The 15,188-nt window shown below is 33.7% G+C and overlaps 1 protein-coding gene across 2 annotated transcripts in view; it reads right to left on the bottom strand.

Annotated features, from left to right (window-relative positions):
* The window catches only part of PDE1A (phosphodiesterase 1A), a 288,645-nt gene extending 274,479 nt beyond the window's left edge, over positions 1-14,166 (bottom strand). Inside the window, exon 1 of one of the 2 annotated variants that reach the window (XM_025039465.1) lies at positions 14,063-14,166. In XM_025039465.1, the coding sequence (XP_024895233.1) occupies positions 14,063-14,163 (101 nt within the window). In that variant the 5' untranslated portion in view covers positions 14,164-14,166. The remainder of the gene's footprint in view (positions 1-14,062) is intronic. The other variant, XM_025039464.1, reaches the window with a different exon arrangement.
* Between the last annotated feature and the right edge of the window lie 1,022 nt (positions 14,167-15,188).

A 15,188-nucleotide genomic window follows, 5' to 3' on the forward strand; every position in this document is an offset into this window, starting at 1 on the left:
TAAATGAAATTGAAGTAATAAGTCAACTAAACTGGCTTAATTAAATATTAGTCCTACTTTCCAAAGTACCTCATATTTTTACAAGTGTCAGTATAACCCTGATGAACTTAAACTACAACTTTATTTCTGAATGACTCTCATTCTGAAGATAGTTCTAATCAGTGACTAAGATTACCATCATTTGACTCACACTGTGTAAATTACTATTTACTTTTATACCCATAAGACATATACTTAACAAAGCAATCTGAATTTCTTAAGGAAAGTATTTTTTTCTCCATTTCTAAACCTAAACATTTCCTCTTTCTAGAGAACTTAAGATTAGTTGGCAATGTGTTTCTAATTCCAAAGGGATCAAAAGTGATTCCATTATATTTCTTGTTTTCCAAGTGCTATGGCTATTGGCAGATCAATTCACTTGTCTAATAACAAAAAGTGGACATTATGCTAACTGAGTATATAATTAGAAATCAAAGAAATATAAGAATAAAATCATTTTAGCATTATATTATTCATTTTTTTTAATTTAGAAAACCAAAACAATTTGTGGCAAGGAATCAAAAAAGTTGTCACAATGCCTTATATAAAATAGACGGAAGGTATATATAATAAAGTTATTTGGGGACTAATGCCAAGAAGATTTTAATCCTCTAAACTGAATATTGATATTTTGATTGTGAATTTCATTTTGGCACATTCTCAGTCATCAAGTATATGTGATCTCTCCTTAATTTATGACTCCACTATGGATAAATGGGTTATCCCTTAGATGCATCTTTTGATACACATTTTGCAAACATTTCTCCCTAATTGAAATATGATACACATGACAGGATGAAGTCAGAGAACAAAAATATTAAATGACAGTTTTAAAATGATGACTTTAGTTGAAAGCTCATCACCTTGGACTTGAGTGTTTGGTAAAAGTGAAACTCAAAAACTTAAAATTGCTCATTTGCATTGAGAAATTTCAAGACTACCTTGCTTTGTTAAGTTTCTCTTTGAGGATCTGAGCAAAGAGAGGATTAGTTATTCTTCAACTCAGTGGTGGACAAGTAACTGTAGCCTAGAAACTGATATAAAGTATTTAGTCTGATCGCCTCCAAGTTCAGTCAGCTTATCTCCTGTCTGACTCATTACAGTTTGGAAACTTCAGCAGGCAATTAACTTTCACAGGATACACAGCTGTCTTCATAACCAAGAATTCACTGGGCCACAAGGCCAAAGGAGGCAGGACATTTACTAATCATTGAAAGATATTCTCAACATAATCCAACTATTCAACCACATAATGAAACAGAAATTTGAGTTTTCCCAGGATATGAGTGGTATAGAACTTCAGAAATTAGAATCTTGGAGTAGGAAGTTTAGTTACTTAGAAAAAATTAAATCTCCTCTGTCTTTTTCCCCATCATATAGTTATCCAGGGTCAACTTTTATCTCAAGCTCATATTTGGCAGAAGAAAGGGCAAAAATAAACACATTTTCTTACATTTGGTTGCACAAAAATAATCTACAATAACAGCTACCATTTGTGGATGCTTATTTTGTGCCAGACACAGGGCCTGCACATTTTGAATGCATTACTTTTATCCCTCACAGGATTCCTCTAAGATTCTGTTTCATATTACAAAGTTTGTCTTTTGTTTTTGCTTTTACTTTTTTTATTTTGATTTTGTTTTATCTGTGATATTGTCACAATCCCAATAATCCCTACTGATCAAGTTCTGATACCTCATTCTCTTCCTTTCTCCAGAAGCGGCTTAAATAGCCTCCATAAAACTTTTTGATCTTCCGGCTTGAATTATTGTCGCTGCTGAACATCTAGCTTTACTAGCTATACCATTCAAATGTAAAGTTGTATGTTGCCCGATTACTGGTTTTTATTACATTGAAACATTTCTAACTTCTTACTTCATGTAATATACTATGCTAGGCACTGAGGATACCTTAATAAGAAAATGGCTTCTACCTCTTCCCTCTTGTTACCTCAAAGGAAGGAAGAAAGATTATCTGGAAGGCAGAATAACTAAATGGACAATAACAATAAATATACGAAATGCAATTAGAGTATCAAGAAGAGTCACCTAATCTAGTCTCAGATAATCATGAGTGTTTTTTCTCTGACTGTAATGATATTCTGATAAGGCTTTAACTTTCCCACCTGGCCTTTCAGAAATCAGCTTTAACATGGTTACAGTCTCCCAAAGACTGTAACCAACCTATACTTACTTTTCCACTCAATTTAAATTCAAAATCTTTTCCCACAAATCCCTTCTCCATTTTTTTGATTTTGACAGACATTTTTCTCTTCACCAATAAGACTTTTCATTTACAAAAGTTAAAGACTTCTGGTTTCCAAAATTTATAGCTATTACTCTACCTTTAAAACCAAGGGAGTCAACTAAGATTTTATTTTAACTCACAGAAATACTGGTAGAGATTAGTAATAGCAAAACTAATGGTACTAGTCAATTCTAAATAGACAACTATTTTATATTAACCATAAATTATGAAGACAAAGCAATATATAGCTCCAAAAATACATAGAAAGGATTTTATTTTATATAATCAAAGCAATTGCTTAAGGAACAAAGAGAGAGGGAAAGGAAAAAAGAATTTTATAAGATTGCTATCTTATCAACTCTGTATGGTAAGAAAAAAAGTGATGAATGAAAATTAAGGCTGAAAAAGAATGAAAAAGGGGAAATTTATACAGAATTGAAAATTAAGTTGATAAAAAAATTATAACATAACATCATTTTATAGGTTTGGCTATGCATTATCTGCTCACAAAATAAAAGTAACCAAATAAGCAACCATTTAACAGATGTGACCTGCTCAGATGAACTCACTAAAAATTAGCTGAGCCTAACCAATGCAGCTAAATGATACATACCCAAAATCAGCAAATGGCTGCTACATTATTTATATGCTACTTACCTGGTTTCCACAATTTATTCTCTCTACGACTTTGACTCCTTCTATTTCTTTGTATTCCTTTCATTTACTTTTCTGACCCAATCAAAAATTAGCAAATATTTCAGAGTTTATGAATGTAAAAACTTGAGATCACTCTTTTCTTACACTCTCCTACATCTAGAAAGACAATCTTATACTAAAGTGATTCAGATAATAGAAGAAATATGTAGATGGGGAGGAATTAGATGCAGAAACATTTTCTTCTTTATCTTTGTGGTTTTAAATAAGAAGCCTAAAAGAGTGAGAACTGGGCCTTCCTATGCCCTGCATGACCTGTTGTCAGGGCAACAGGATGTGTAGGGAGCCCTGGCCTTCCTAGTACCTGTTGCCAGGGTAACAGGATATGAACCATCCTCTCTTATGCAGCTATGCAGTTTCTCTGCCTTATTCTATGTTTCTCTTCTGTTTGGCAGGAAATAGAACCACACAACTTCAATATACAGGCCACTGAGGGAGCATGTATTAGAAGAAATATTTATGTGGGTACATGCCATTGACATTGTTTTAGGTGGAAAAAATGTGGAGGAGAATTTTACTGGACTGAATTTCTGAGAATAAGGACTTCAATTTTTATTTCTGAAATATAAACTAAATTTTGATTGGTCAAAGAAATAAATAATAGGAGATAATGAGAAGGAAAGAAGCAGTGTGGTAGTAGGAAAAAACTGTGGAAGCCAGAGAAGAATTATATAAAAAATTTTAAGCCTAAGAGTTTGATTTTGGGGGGTATATCAGTTGGATTTTTTTTGTGCAAACCATCTCACAAATTTAGTAGCCAAAAACAATAAACATTTACTATTTCCTTATGATTTTGAGGATGTTATATAGTCCAGGATGACCTCACTCACATGTCTTGGCCTAATGGAGCCTCAGCTGGAATGGTTTATATCTGCTTTGCATGTTCATCCTCCAGTAGGCTTGACCAGGCTTCTTTCCATGCTGGTATGAGAGTTCCAAAGAGCAGCAAGAGAGAGTAAATCCCAATGCTTAAGCCCTTTCCAAGTCTTTCTTGCATCACATTTGTTAAGATCCCACTGGCCAAAGCAAGTCGACTGCCAAGCTCAGAGTTAGTATGGGAGGGATTATCCGAGTGGACACAGGAAGTCATGAACAAATTGGGACATATTGCAACAGTAAACAACAACATGGACAAATCTCTGGGAAAACAGACCGCTCTTTGGAAAACTTGAAATATTGAAGCAGAGATTTGCTGACAGATGAAATATCAAGAGGGTCACACCTGTAAAAAAACACTTCTTCATATTGGAACCAGTGGGAGGTACTTGAGATTTCAAGGGTTCTAAAAGTTAGAAAGAAACGCCTTAACCCATTTAATAACCATCTCCAAATTCAGTCTAAGAAAGGATGAGGAAAATACTGTGTGCCTTTAAGTAGTTTGTGTTCTCTGTGGGAAATAAAGCATAATAAACTCCATTTAGATTATTTCCCTAAAATAAACAAGAGGAGAAAAGACTCTTCTCACCTTACTTCTGAAAAGAATCTTATCATATGCTTAAATCCTTTATAACAAAAAGAGAAAGGACAGTATAGCAAGAATAAAATACCTAGTTTTTAATCATTAGAACTCCTGCCTTCATTCTTATTAGTAAATAAAAATCTCCAGGGACAGACACCCCAGATATTTCTATTGTGCAGTTTTCTTTCTCTGTCGTTTGGGATACAAAAGGCCAAACGAATTAGAATAATTTTGTAAGAGTCCAAGCTCTGAAGCAGCAAGAGAGTTTAAGAAAAGTCAAATTCACTTGCAAATACTAGCTTAATCATTGTTTAAATAAATTAATAAAAGAAGTAATGGTAGTGCATGTACAGAAAAGGAGAGAAATAAAACTGGAGAGTTTCTGACATCTAAAGCATATGCCAAATGATAACTCCCCTTGGTATTCAGCTTTGAGGATGCAGAACTAGGCAAACAGATGGCAGGATTATGGAATAATCAAAACAAGAGAACAGTTTTTAACTCCTGAAATGTCAGGTTTTATAGCAAGTCTTGAGTGTTAAATGGAATTATCTAACTCAGTGTTAAATGGAATAGGTATGGGCCTGGAAAACTGGTCTTCCCCTTGCTAATTGATAAACATTGGTCAAGACACTGAATGTCTCTGAGGCTCAGTTTTCTTATCAGAAAAACTGATGATAACTGTGCTAAATCACGCAAAACAAAAAAAAAACATCTTTTAGAAATTATAAAGCACAAAAGATTTGCTATAAAGTATGAGCAGTACTATAATTCAATTATGAGGTGATTTTTAAAATAGTTTGTTAATCAAAACTGTGACCGATGCCCAAGTTGTTCAGTTTTTTTTTCTTATCTTGTTCCAAATGTAGTTTATTTTGAACCAAGTCTTAGAAAGTCCAGTTTTAATTGGCCTACTCAACATACTGTTGCTTTTCCAATAAGAAATCTATCTTGACTTTCTTCTAAATTATCAAGGACCTGATTCATGTACAAAATTCCAAGAATCCATTGATCCTCTACACTGATGCAGGGTTTAAGTTTGACCTCATTTTTCTTGCCCTGTAGACTGTACCTAGAGATTTTACTACTTTTTTGTGACTCAAATTATTTGAATAGTTATAGATATAAAAATTTTGCCTATCAGAAATTATCTGTATTGAGCATTTTTGGAGCCTAATTTAATAAAAAATTTAGGTTTTTAAATATTTCATAAAATATAAAATAAAATGTCTCTTTAAACAACTTGAAGAAAATATAGCTTTAAGCAGAAATCAAAAGAGTCATGTTTCACTTAAATGCTTCTCTTGATCTATTATCATTTTTTTGTCTTTTCTTAACAATAAATAGTTATTCGTGCCTAATACATGTCCAGAGCAGGTATTTGGAATACTATGATTCTCATGAGCCTTTAACACTGTCATCTGTTTAACTATGTTAATGAACAGTTCCTTTCAGGTTTAAAGGGCTTATAGTACAATCCTTCAAGATGGGAATCAGACTTGCCCAAGTATTTACATTTGATTAAATGTTTGAAATGTGTTAGAATAAAGGATTCAATCTAATAACATAATGTTAATTTGATATTTTCTAAAATGAATTGGCAAAAGGAAGGACTATGGGACACAACAGTAATTACCTGGAAGTCAGCTCCACTGTGAACTAGGCAAGATCTAAGGAGGGATTTTCAAGATAGAATGATGCAGAAAATAAGACTAACCCTAGGTTATATATGATTACAGAGACCTAAATTTCATTCTAGGACCACCACAAAGAGCTGAACGAAAGGTGCTAAATCCATCTAAGCAATTCTTCTATCAGTGAAACTCGCAAGGCCAGCCCAAATTCCTCAGCTCTCTCCTCACGTAACTCTTCCCCCTGCCCAGAGAAATTTAAATTCTCTCTTCTGGTGAAGAGAAACCTAGGGATCTTGGTGAGACCACTTCACTGAATTAAAAGAAACTCTTTATTTCTCATCCTGACAACCCTATTCTTTCCACTGATTCTGATAAGAAAATTACTTAGAAAAAAAATTCTGCTTTGCAAATAATGGTAGTAATAATAATGATAACAGGTAGAATTTCTTGATTTCTAGACTCTGTTCTAAGCAGTTTACAACCATTAATTCATTTAATCTTCTCGACATCTATAATATCGTTCCATTTTATAGATGAGAGAACTAAGGCACCAAAAAAATCAACTTGGAGAAGATCATATAGATGTTAAATAACAGTTGAACTCTTGATCATATTACCTAGTGCATTTTTTTTTCAGGTCACTTTTTACTCTATACTAACAATATGCGAAAATAAATACAATTATGGGAATATTAATAATTACAATGTTTTGAGAGCTTATTCTATACCAGGTACTGTGTTATACTTATTATATAATTTTTTAATTTAATTTTCAGTTTCTTGATTTGGGCAATATTCAGATTCCCAGATTCTAATGCTTCCATTTAAATGGAAAGACCTTCCAAAGGAAAAAGGCTTCCAGGCTTCTCTTTGCCACTTTTTACATTCTTTCACAGAGAGTGTGGAGCAACATTTGGTTGGTGAATTATGGAAAAGGAATTAGACCTAGGAGGGCAAGCTGTCATTTTTGGGAAGTGGGGAAGGGATTTTCTGCTTGTAGAAAGCTGTTTCATCTGTTAGGATCGTGAGATAAATTTAGGAGGGGAGATTTTGTCCCCTGCTGGGAACATCTGCAGTTTTGGAGGGTAAGTTGAATTCAGAGGTATTCTGGTTTATTTATCTACAACCAAAACTTTATCCTCCAATACAAGTTTAGTCTTCAATAAAGACTATTGAATAAAGTCTATCCCTTACTTAATCCTGAACTTGGAATAGAGGTGTCATTCACTCACTTTCTTTCTCCCCAAGATCCTAAGAGATGGGCATCAATTTTTGTCTATGTCTCAGTTGAAAAGTCACCTTCAAAGTTAGGTCATTCTTGACAATCCAAAATACCTTCCCCAAGTAACTCTTGATCATATTACCTGTTGCATTTTTTTTTTCAGGTCACTTTTTACTCTATACTAACTTATTATTAATAATTCACTTTTTGTTGCTTGTTTCCTCTACTAGAATGCAAACTCCTTTGCCTAAAATAGTGCCTGAGATAGCATACAATCAGTGGATATTCGTTGAATGAGTGAATAAATGTTAAATAAAATAATTGGATTTTACGATAGGAAAGTGAACTTTAGAAAAGTTAATAGATTTTCAATGATCACTCAACTATGGGACAGACAGTATTAGAAAATACCTGACTGATTCTAAAGTTCAATTTCTTAATCTCTAAGGTATTTTACCTCAACAACGTCTATTTTATAAACTATAACATAATGTTATATAAGGACTGAGACTTCTATTAAGATTATGCTTATATACCAGAATAGTTTTTGTGAGGTGGTTTTCTTCAAATTAGCATTAATGATAACTGTATTCTCAATGCCATGCTCCCCATCCTCATGACTATCTATCAACTACTAATTTGTACTTCTCTAACCCTTCACCCCATTCTCCCAGACCTCCAACCCTCCCTCCCCTCTATCCATCACCAAATTTTTCCCTATATTAATGAGTCTGTTTTTGATAGTTTAAAGGTCAGTATTTTTAAACTAAGTTGCCTGATTAATCCAACAAAACCATCACATAATCAACAATGTGAGATGAGACTGAGATTTATCAACAATTTTCAAGAAAGATAGTATAACATTCTTCTTTGACATTTGACATGAATCAACTCTATACTCTCAATATCGGAGCTTGGTAAGAAAATTGGAAGTCTGGGCATGTAAGCCAGAGTTATATGGAAGACAGTGTGGCTAAAGATAAAGAGTATCTACTCCAATTTGCCATAGTGACCTAGGCTGGCCCCGTCTCGAGGCATTGTGTGTGTGTGTGTGTGTGTGTGTGTGTGTGTTTCAGGAGAAGATATAGGAATGGTCATGTTGATTAAGCACTCTGTTATTCTGTTACTGGAGGCATGTATTAGTTTCTAATTGCTGCTGCAACAAATTTGCCACAAACTTAGTACCTTGAAACAATACAAATGTATTATCTTCAGTTTTTGGAGTCAAAAAATTTGCTGTAAGTTTCATTGAGTTAAAATCAGGTGTTGGCAGAACTACTTTTTTTTTTTTTTTTTGGAGGCTCTAAAGAAAGAATCTGTTTTCTTGCCTTTTCAAGCTTTTAGGGCTTGCCCACAATTCTTGCCTCATAGCATATTTCCTCCATCTTCAAAGCTGGCAAAGATAGGTCAAGTCCGCCCCACATCACAGCACTTTGCCTTCTTTTTCTGTCTCCCTCTTCCACTTTTAAGAACCCTTGTGATTACACTGGGCCCACCTGAAAATCTAGGTTAATCTTTGTATTTTGAGGTCATATGATTAGCAACTTTAACTTAATCTGCTACCTTAATTCCCCTTTGTCATGTAAGGTAACATCTTCACAGCTTCTGAGGATTAAAACATGGACATGTCTGGGGGGCAAATAGTCTGTCTACCACAAGGCCAACGGACTAAGTTTTAAGAAACATCATTCCAGATCCTTTTCGGGCAATCCTTCTGAGAATGTCCTCTTTTTTGTTTTGGAAGCAGATCTGTGTCTAAATCCACATTTCACCAGAGAGTAGTTTTTAACCAACTTAGGATACCTACCTCTTGCAATTGTTGGAAAAGTAAATAAGAATACAGATATGTTATACCTGAAATTTTCTGACGACTAGTAGATGGTAAACAAACATTACTTCTTTCCATCTTCTCTATCCCTATTCTAGCTGTGAATCTATCTTCACTATAGGCCTTATTTAGGCAGCCTGACTGATCTTCTAATTTTATAGTTAGAGCCACTACAAGATTCGGAATTTTATTCATTCATTGACGGATTGAAATGTATTTATTGAATTTTCTCCTGTGTGCCAGGTACTGTGCAAAGTACTGGGGATCTAAAAGCAAACACCATGAACATGGCTCTTCCCTCAGTAGTTTGTGGTCCAGTAGGAAGGTCAATTTTTTTAAGCAAAGTGAAGGTTATGTTATGAGCGAAATACAGAAAACTGAGTATGGAGAGTCAGGAAGGATTTCCTTTGCAAGTAAAATTTAAGAAGAGATCTTTAAGATCTTTACAAGAGAGCTTTTGCAATGGGAGTCTCTATTAGCATTTTCAGTAGGACAATTCTTCCTGCTATGGAATGTCTCAAGCTCTAGAGCACCATGCCTTGCCCCTGCTGCCCACTGAATACAGAAACACCCTCAGGCATTACAACGACCAGGATCATCCCCGCACATCTCTAAAAGCATCATGGGGAAGCAAGAGCAACCCTGGATGAGAGGAGAAATGAGTGGTTCCCTCAGGGTGAGAGAACAAAATGAGAAAAGTCAGATGGGTGCCAAGCAGCTTTCTTTGGGGCAGCCTGGGTCTGGTGGGGATGGGACACAGAGGGAGAGGCATGAGAGAAGGCTCCAAAAGTCAAGCAGGGCTGGGGAAACCCTTTGAAGAATGCTGAACTTGGAAGGGAGGATTCTAGAAGGCTTAAAGTTTGAAGCAGAAGAGTAAATGGATCAGATTTTTTCTAATATAGTGCTGCTCCATCCTTAAGTATGATTCCCAGTTTGAGATTATGGTACTAATGACTCCTGTCATGTTACCTTTTTTGCCATTTTTATTCTAAAAATATATTACTGCTACATCTCCTTGGTGATGAGGGTTTGGGCTATTTCATCTGAAACCATACCATACATTGCCTTCTTAATAACAACATCCCATTGAAATTAGTTATAGGGTTATTATACAGTTCCTCCTTTCTCCTTTATGCTTAACATTTTTTTTTCTTGCATTGCTGAAGATTATGTTTACCACCAAAGAGGGAGAAAAGAAGCCTAACTTAAGTCTTTCAACTGTTGTATTCATAATTCCAGATGGTAATACCTGGACATTTGTCTATGTTGAGAAAGATAGGAGGTATGTGTCTGTACATGTAAAATTAATTGGCATATAAGCTGGTTTCTAACGAAATCCTCATACGTTCTAGTCCTACATTTATGAAAACTGAAGAAATTGGCAATAAATGCCATGAGTGATGAGTCTCACATTTTTGTCAATAGATTATAGTTTTAAGCACCTCAAACTTTCTTCTGTTAAACAATGAGTAAGATAACACTGACTTAGTTTTTGCTATAACATTATGTGGCTTTTGCTGGAATTTCTACTTGATGATAGTTTTCTGGAAATGCTGTCACCCCTTAGATTGAATTCTTAGAACAGTGGCACTCATGGGAAAGAGCAGCACTAATGTTTTAAGTAAGTTTAATTTTTTCAAAAATCCATGGTTGTGGAGGTTTTTTTTACATTTTTACATTTAAAGAAGGAAAAAAAGCAGTACCTTGACAGAAAAAATCTAAAATTAACTATAAAGCACTGCACGTAGATGAACATAAAATTTTGAAATCAACTTTTCTCATAGAAATCAATAAACTTAACAATCTTTGCAAAGACTGGTATTTAAAATTTTTTTCTTAATACATAGGAAGTAGCATAGGTCTCAGGATCAAAGGAGACTTCTCAACCAGAAATTTCGTTTGTGTTGACATGCAAGAAGAAATAGAAAGTTTTCTAGGTGCTAAATAATTGATAACATGAGAAAGCAGGTAATTCTTTTTCAATGTAATTTATGAAGAACATGATGACATAGTCATTTGCTAAAATTTCTACCATCATAAATGGTGAGTCATAGTGTAGAATCTAAAGTTTTATACTGAATGACAAATTAGTGATAGAAGATGGATTGGGGGGGGAAGCTAAAAAAAAAAGCTATAACTATAAAAAGAAAATTAATAAAGTGCATAAGCCTATATCAGAAATCAGAAGAGGAAACTGTTTCACCTTTCTTCCCACAAAGGAAGAAGAGATTTCTTGGCACATCACTGAATATGGTGTCCCAATTAAATAGTATATGAAGGAGATTTAAAATGAGCTAAATGAAAGAATTTAAGAATTATTTCTATGGACTCAAAAAAAGTATTCTAAAATGTTATGTTACATGATAATGCCTATAAAATATTTTCTATAAATATCTACCTATAGTGGCTGGTGTTTTCCATATTTAAGGTATACTTGAATAAACATTTTACTTTAACCTTTGTCTCTATTTTTATCTAACCTCAGAAATGTACATTATGTGAACCCACTTCAAAACAGAACATCCTGTTAAATAAATCAATGTATTTGTAAAGAGAGATTCAGTAAAAGATCAAAAAAAAATTCTCCCAACAAATATTTAAAGGAATTCACTGGGTCTATTTTACCAAACTAAAAAAAAAAAAAAATTATTGAAAAATTGTTTGATAGCTTTCATGAGTAGCAAGAATGTAATTGCCAATATTTAAAAGTGAAATTCTAGCACTAGCAATTTTAATAAGCTAAAATTCTGTTCAAGTCAATATTACATTTTAAATAGGCCAGACAATTTCAGCAATGAAATAGAGAGTCCTTCATATCACTGCTTCGATTGCAAATTACACAAAGACCATAATTATACAATTTGGTTGTCATTAGTCATGCTGATCTTAGATTTAGAGCTTCTTATTTTGACAATTCTAATCCTAAAATACTAGTAATATCTTAAATCAAAGTACAAGTTAAAGTAATAACACCAAAATGAAATTCCTTCTTTTTTTGATATAAAAACAATCAGTCATTTCAATCAGTTTAGTAACAATAATTTTTAAAAAACTTTTATCAGTAATTTTTTCCCTCAATGGTTATTTGGTGGCTCTATGTGGACACAATTCAAAATTTACTCAGTATATACACATATTATATATTCTACATCAATGTTGAATATCAAGTTAATGAAGCTCTACTGTTGAATTATCTTATCGCTCCCTCCGGAAATGTAATGACAGACTGATCTTTGAGATCAATTGATAAAGTGAAAGTCAGATAACTTTGCACTAAAATGTTAGGTAAATACAAAGTCGTTTTTCAAATTCCTTAAAGACATATGCCTAATTTCACTACCATAAATCTTCATACATTCAAGTTACTACAGAAAAATAGAACAAATATAAACAACACAAACAAAAATATTCTGTTCTACTGAAGAGAAGAAAATCTAAAATGGTCGTAATATGAGATATAATTTTTCTAGTACAGTTGTTTATCTACTCACTAGGTTAGGACACAAATAATCTGATGACTGCCAATATTTAACCTTCATCTATGCTAATTAATTTTGTAAATTGTTATTTGCTTTTATAGGATTATTTGTTTCTCCCTAGAGAGCCACCTCACCAAAACACTGTAATGTCTAAATCTTCAGTGAAACTTGGAAACATATTTCTCTAATTCATTCAAATGATGTAAAGATGCTTCCTTTTTTAAAGTTAGTCTCTGTTAAAAGTTGTTTGCATTATTAGTATGCTATTATACTAGTGCAATGCTATATATTCATGTGTAAGAAAATATACAGACATTATTTAAATATATATAAACAACATTAATTACATTTAAATGGAGGAAAGTAGAAGGCATTTTACCTTTAAACAAAGTTCGATATAATTTTTTATCTAAAAAAATCATAGCTATCAAAAGAGCCACACTGAATTTACTGAGATGTTGTATTTTATAAAATACTATGTAAACACCAAATTTGAAATATGAATCCCAGAAAATCTTTGTTCCACATGGTATAAGATTCATTCAGCTCTTATCATAGAAGAGCAAATATATTTTCACTTTAAATATGCAAACATGCTAACAACTGCTTGAAGATATTCATATTCACATTTTATCTAAATTTTAAATATGATTTTCAAATTATAGCATAATTAAAATAAAGCATGTACATAATGTGATGTAACACTAAACAGGAATTAGTAGCATACACAGAAAAAAAAACTGAAATGTTTAAATAGCAAGGTGAATAGAATTTCAATTAAAGTTTGACTCAGCTACTTATATTTCATGCTTGACATAAGCACATCTCTTGACTCACCTTACTAAGATCTATTTTATCTCATGAGCTCTTCTGTACTCTCACAAGTGAATTGTTTAATTTAAAGCCTAAACTCTCCAATAAGTTTGGTATGCTGATAGTGTTTTTCCCACATATGCATTTTTTTCTTAAAGAAATATAATTCATTAAGACATAAACAATAAGCACCGTATTAATCCTCCTTTTGTTTTTTCAAAATCCATTCACAGAGAAATAAGTACCAGCAGTAATCTCTCTATTCACTTGAAGAAAATTTTGTTTCTGCAAGTACCTTGGCAAACTGCTTTCTGGTTACTTTTCTGCATGTCTAAACAACACATGCAGAAGTATAAAACAAGTCATATAGTATAACAGTAAAGTGATTTTTTTTTTCCTCTGAGAGTTGCCTTTGCCTTACATAAAACATACAGGGGCAAAAAAAAAAAAAAATGTCTACTTTTCAAGCAGGTTGTTAACTGAGACTGACAAGTTTTATTTTTTAAGAGAAATGTTTCTAAAGGAACCACTAGTGCACAAAGTCAGATTTTACCAACAATTAAATACGTTAATAGTCAAATTTGGAGAGGAGAAAGGAAAACAAAACCAAACAAAGAGCTTACTCACATTCCTTTCAAGCGTTGCCACATTTTTTCAGTGTGTTCTCCTATAAGATACTTAAAAGTGGTGTTTTCCAGGTCTTCGATATCTGTAGTAGTAGACCCCATGATGATACTCCTAGGGCAAACAGTTACAGTCAGTTTCAGCAGCTAGAACAAGCATTCCTCAGCCCACTACAAATTTGAGTTATACAGTAGCATCTCTTATCTATCAAAACACTGCAGATTTACAAAGCTGAGGGCAGCCTCTGCCAGAATTGCTATTGACTTTGACAGGCATATCCACTGCTCACCACATCACCACCCTCAAGCAGACAGCAGTATAAACAGATCCTCTGACCTCACAGAAACAATCCACACATGTGAGCCTGCTACTGTACTACTGACCAACTAAGTGCTCTAGCTCTCCCCAAAAGCAGCTCATTTGTTAGTTTCGTGCACTGAAGCACATCAGAATTCCTACAGTTTACGAGATCTATTATGCACAAGAGAAACGTGAATGACTTTAGCGCACCAGAAGAAGCTGAATTCCTCTCTACCAATGGAAAGAGAGCAGGATGTAATAAGAAAACAGATGGCAGGAACCAGTATCAGCAGCACCACCCTGAGAAAAAAAGTGCCTGTTTTAAATGCCAGGTTTTTCTCTCTTAATTGATCTGGAACCAACAGTTAAAAATATCTCATCTTCTAACAAAAAATGCAACAAATATTAAGGACAACAATGAGAAAATAACATACAGAAGACAGACCACAGAGCTCCACAGGTTGTTATTGAAAGAATATGTACATCAATGATGCTGTAATCATGCTTATTCACCTTCTCCTAGCAACTCCACACAGTAGGTAACTGCCAATTTAACCAGTGGAAAACACAGCAGTTGCAAACAGCCTGCTCCACGAATCCTCTGGGAATTTAAAAAAATGAAATAAAATGAATAGTGCATATGCTTATATGTGTGTGTTGTAGAAAAGGGAGTGTGAGTGTGTGTGTGTGTGTGCGTGCGCATGAGGGTGGGGACAGGAAGAGTAAGAGTAGAGAAATTAATGCTGTGCTGCTTGTGCATTTTAGAAGAAAAATGACAGAAAGTGGACATAAACAGAATAAGAACTGAGTCATCTGCCAAGCTCCAAAC

The sequence above is a fragment of the Pteropus alecto genome, unplaced genomic scaffold, assembly GCF_000325575.1.
Source record: "Pteropus alecto unplaced genomic scaffold, ASM32557v1 scaffold3, whole genome shotgun sequence".
NCBI lineage: Eukaryota > Metazoa > Chordata > Mammalia > Chiroptera > Pteropodidae > Pteropus > Pteropus alecto.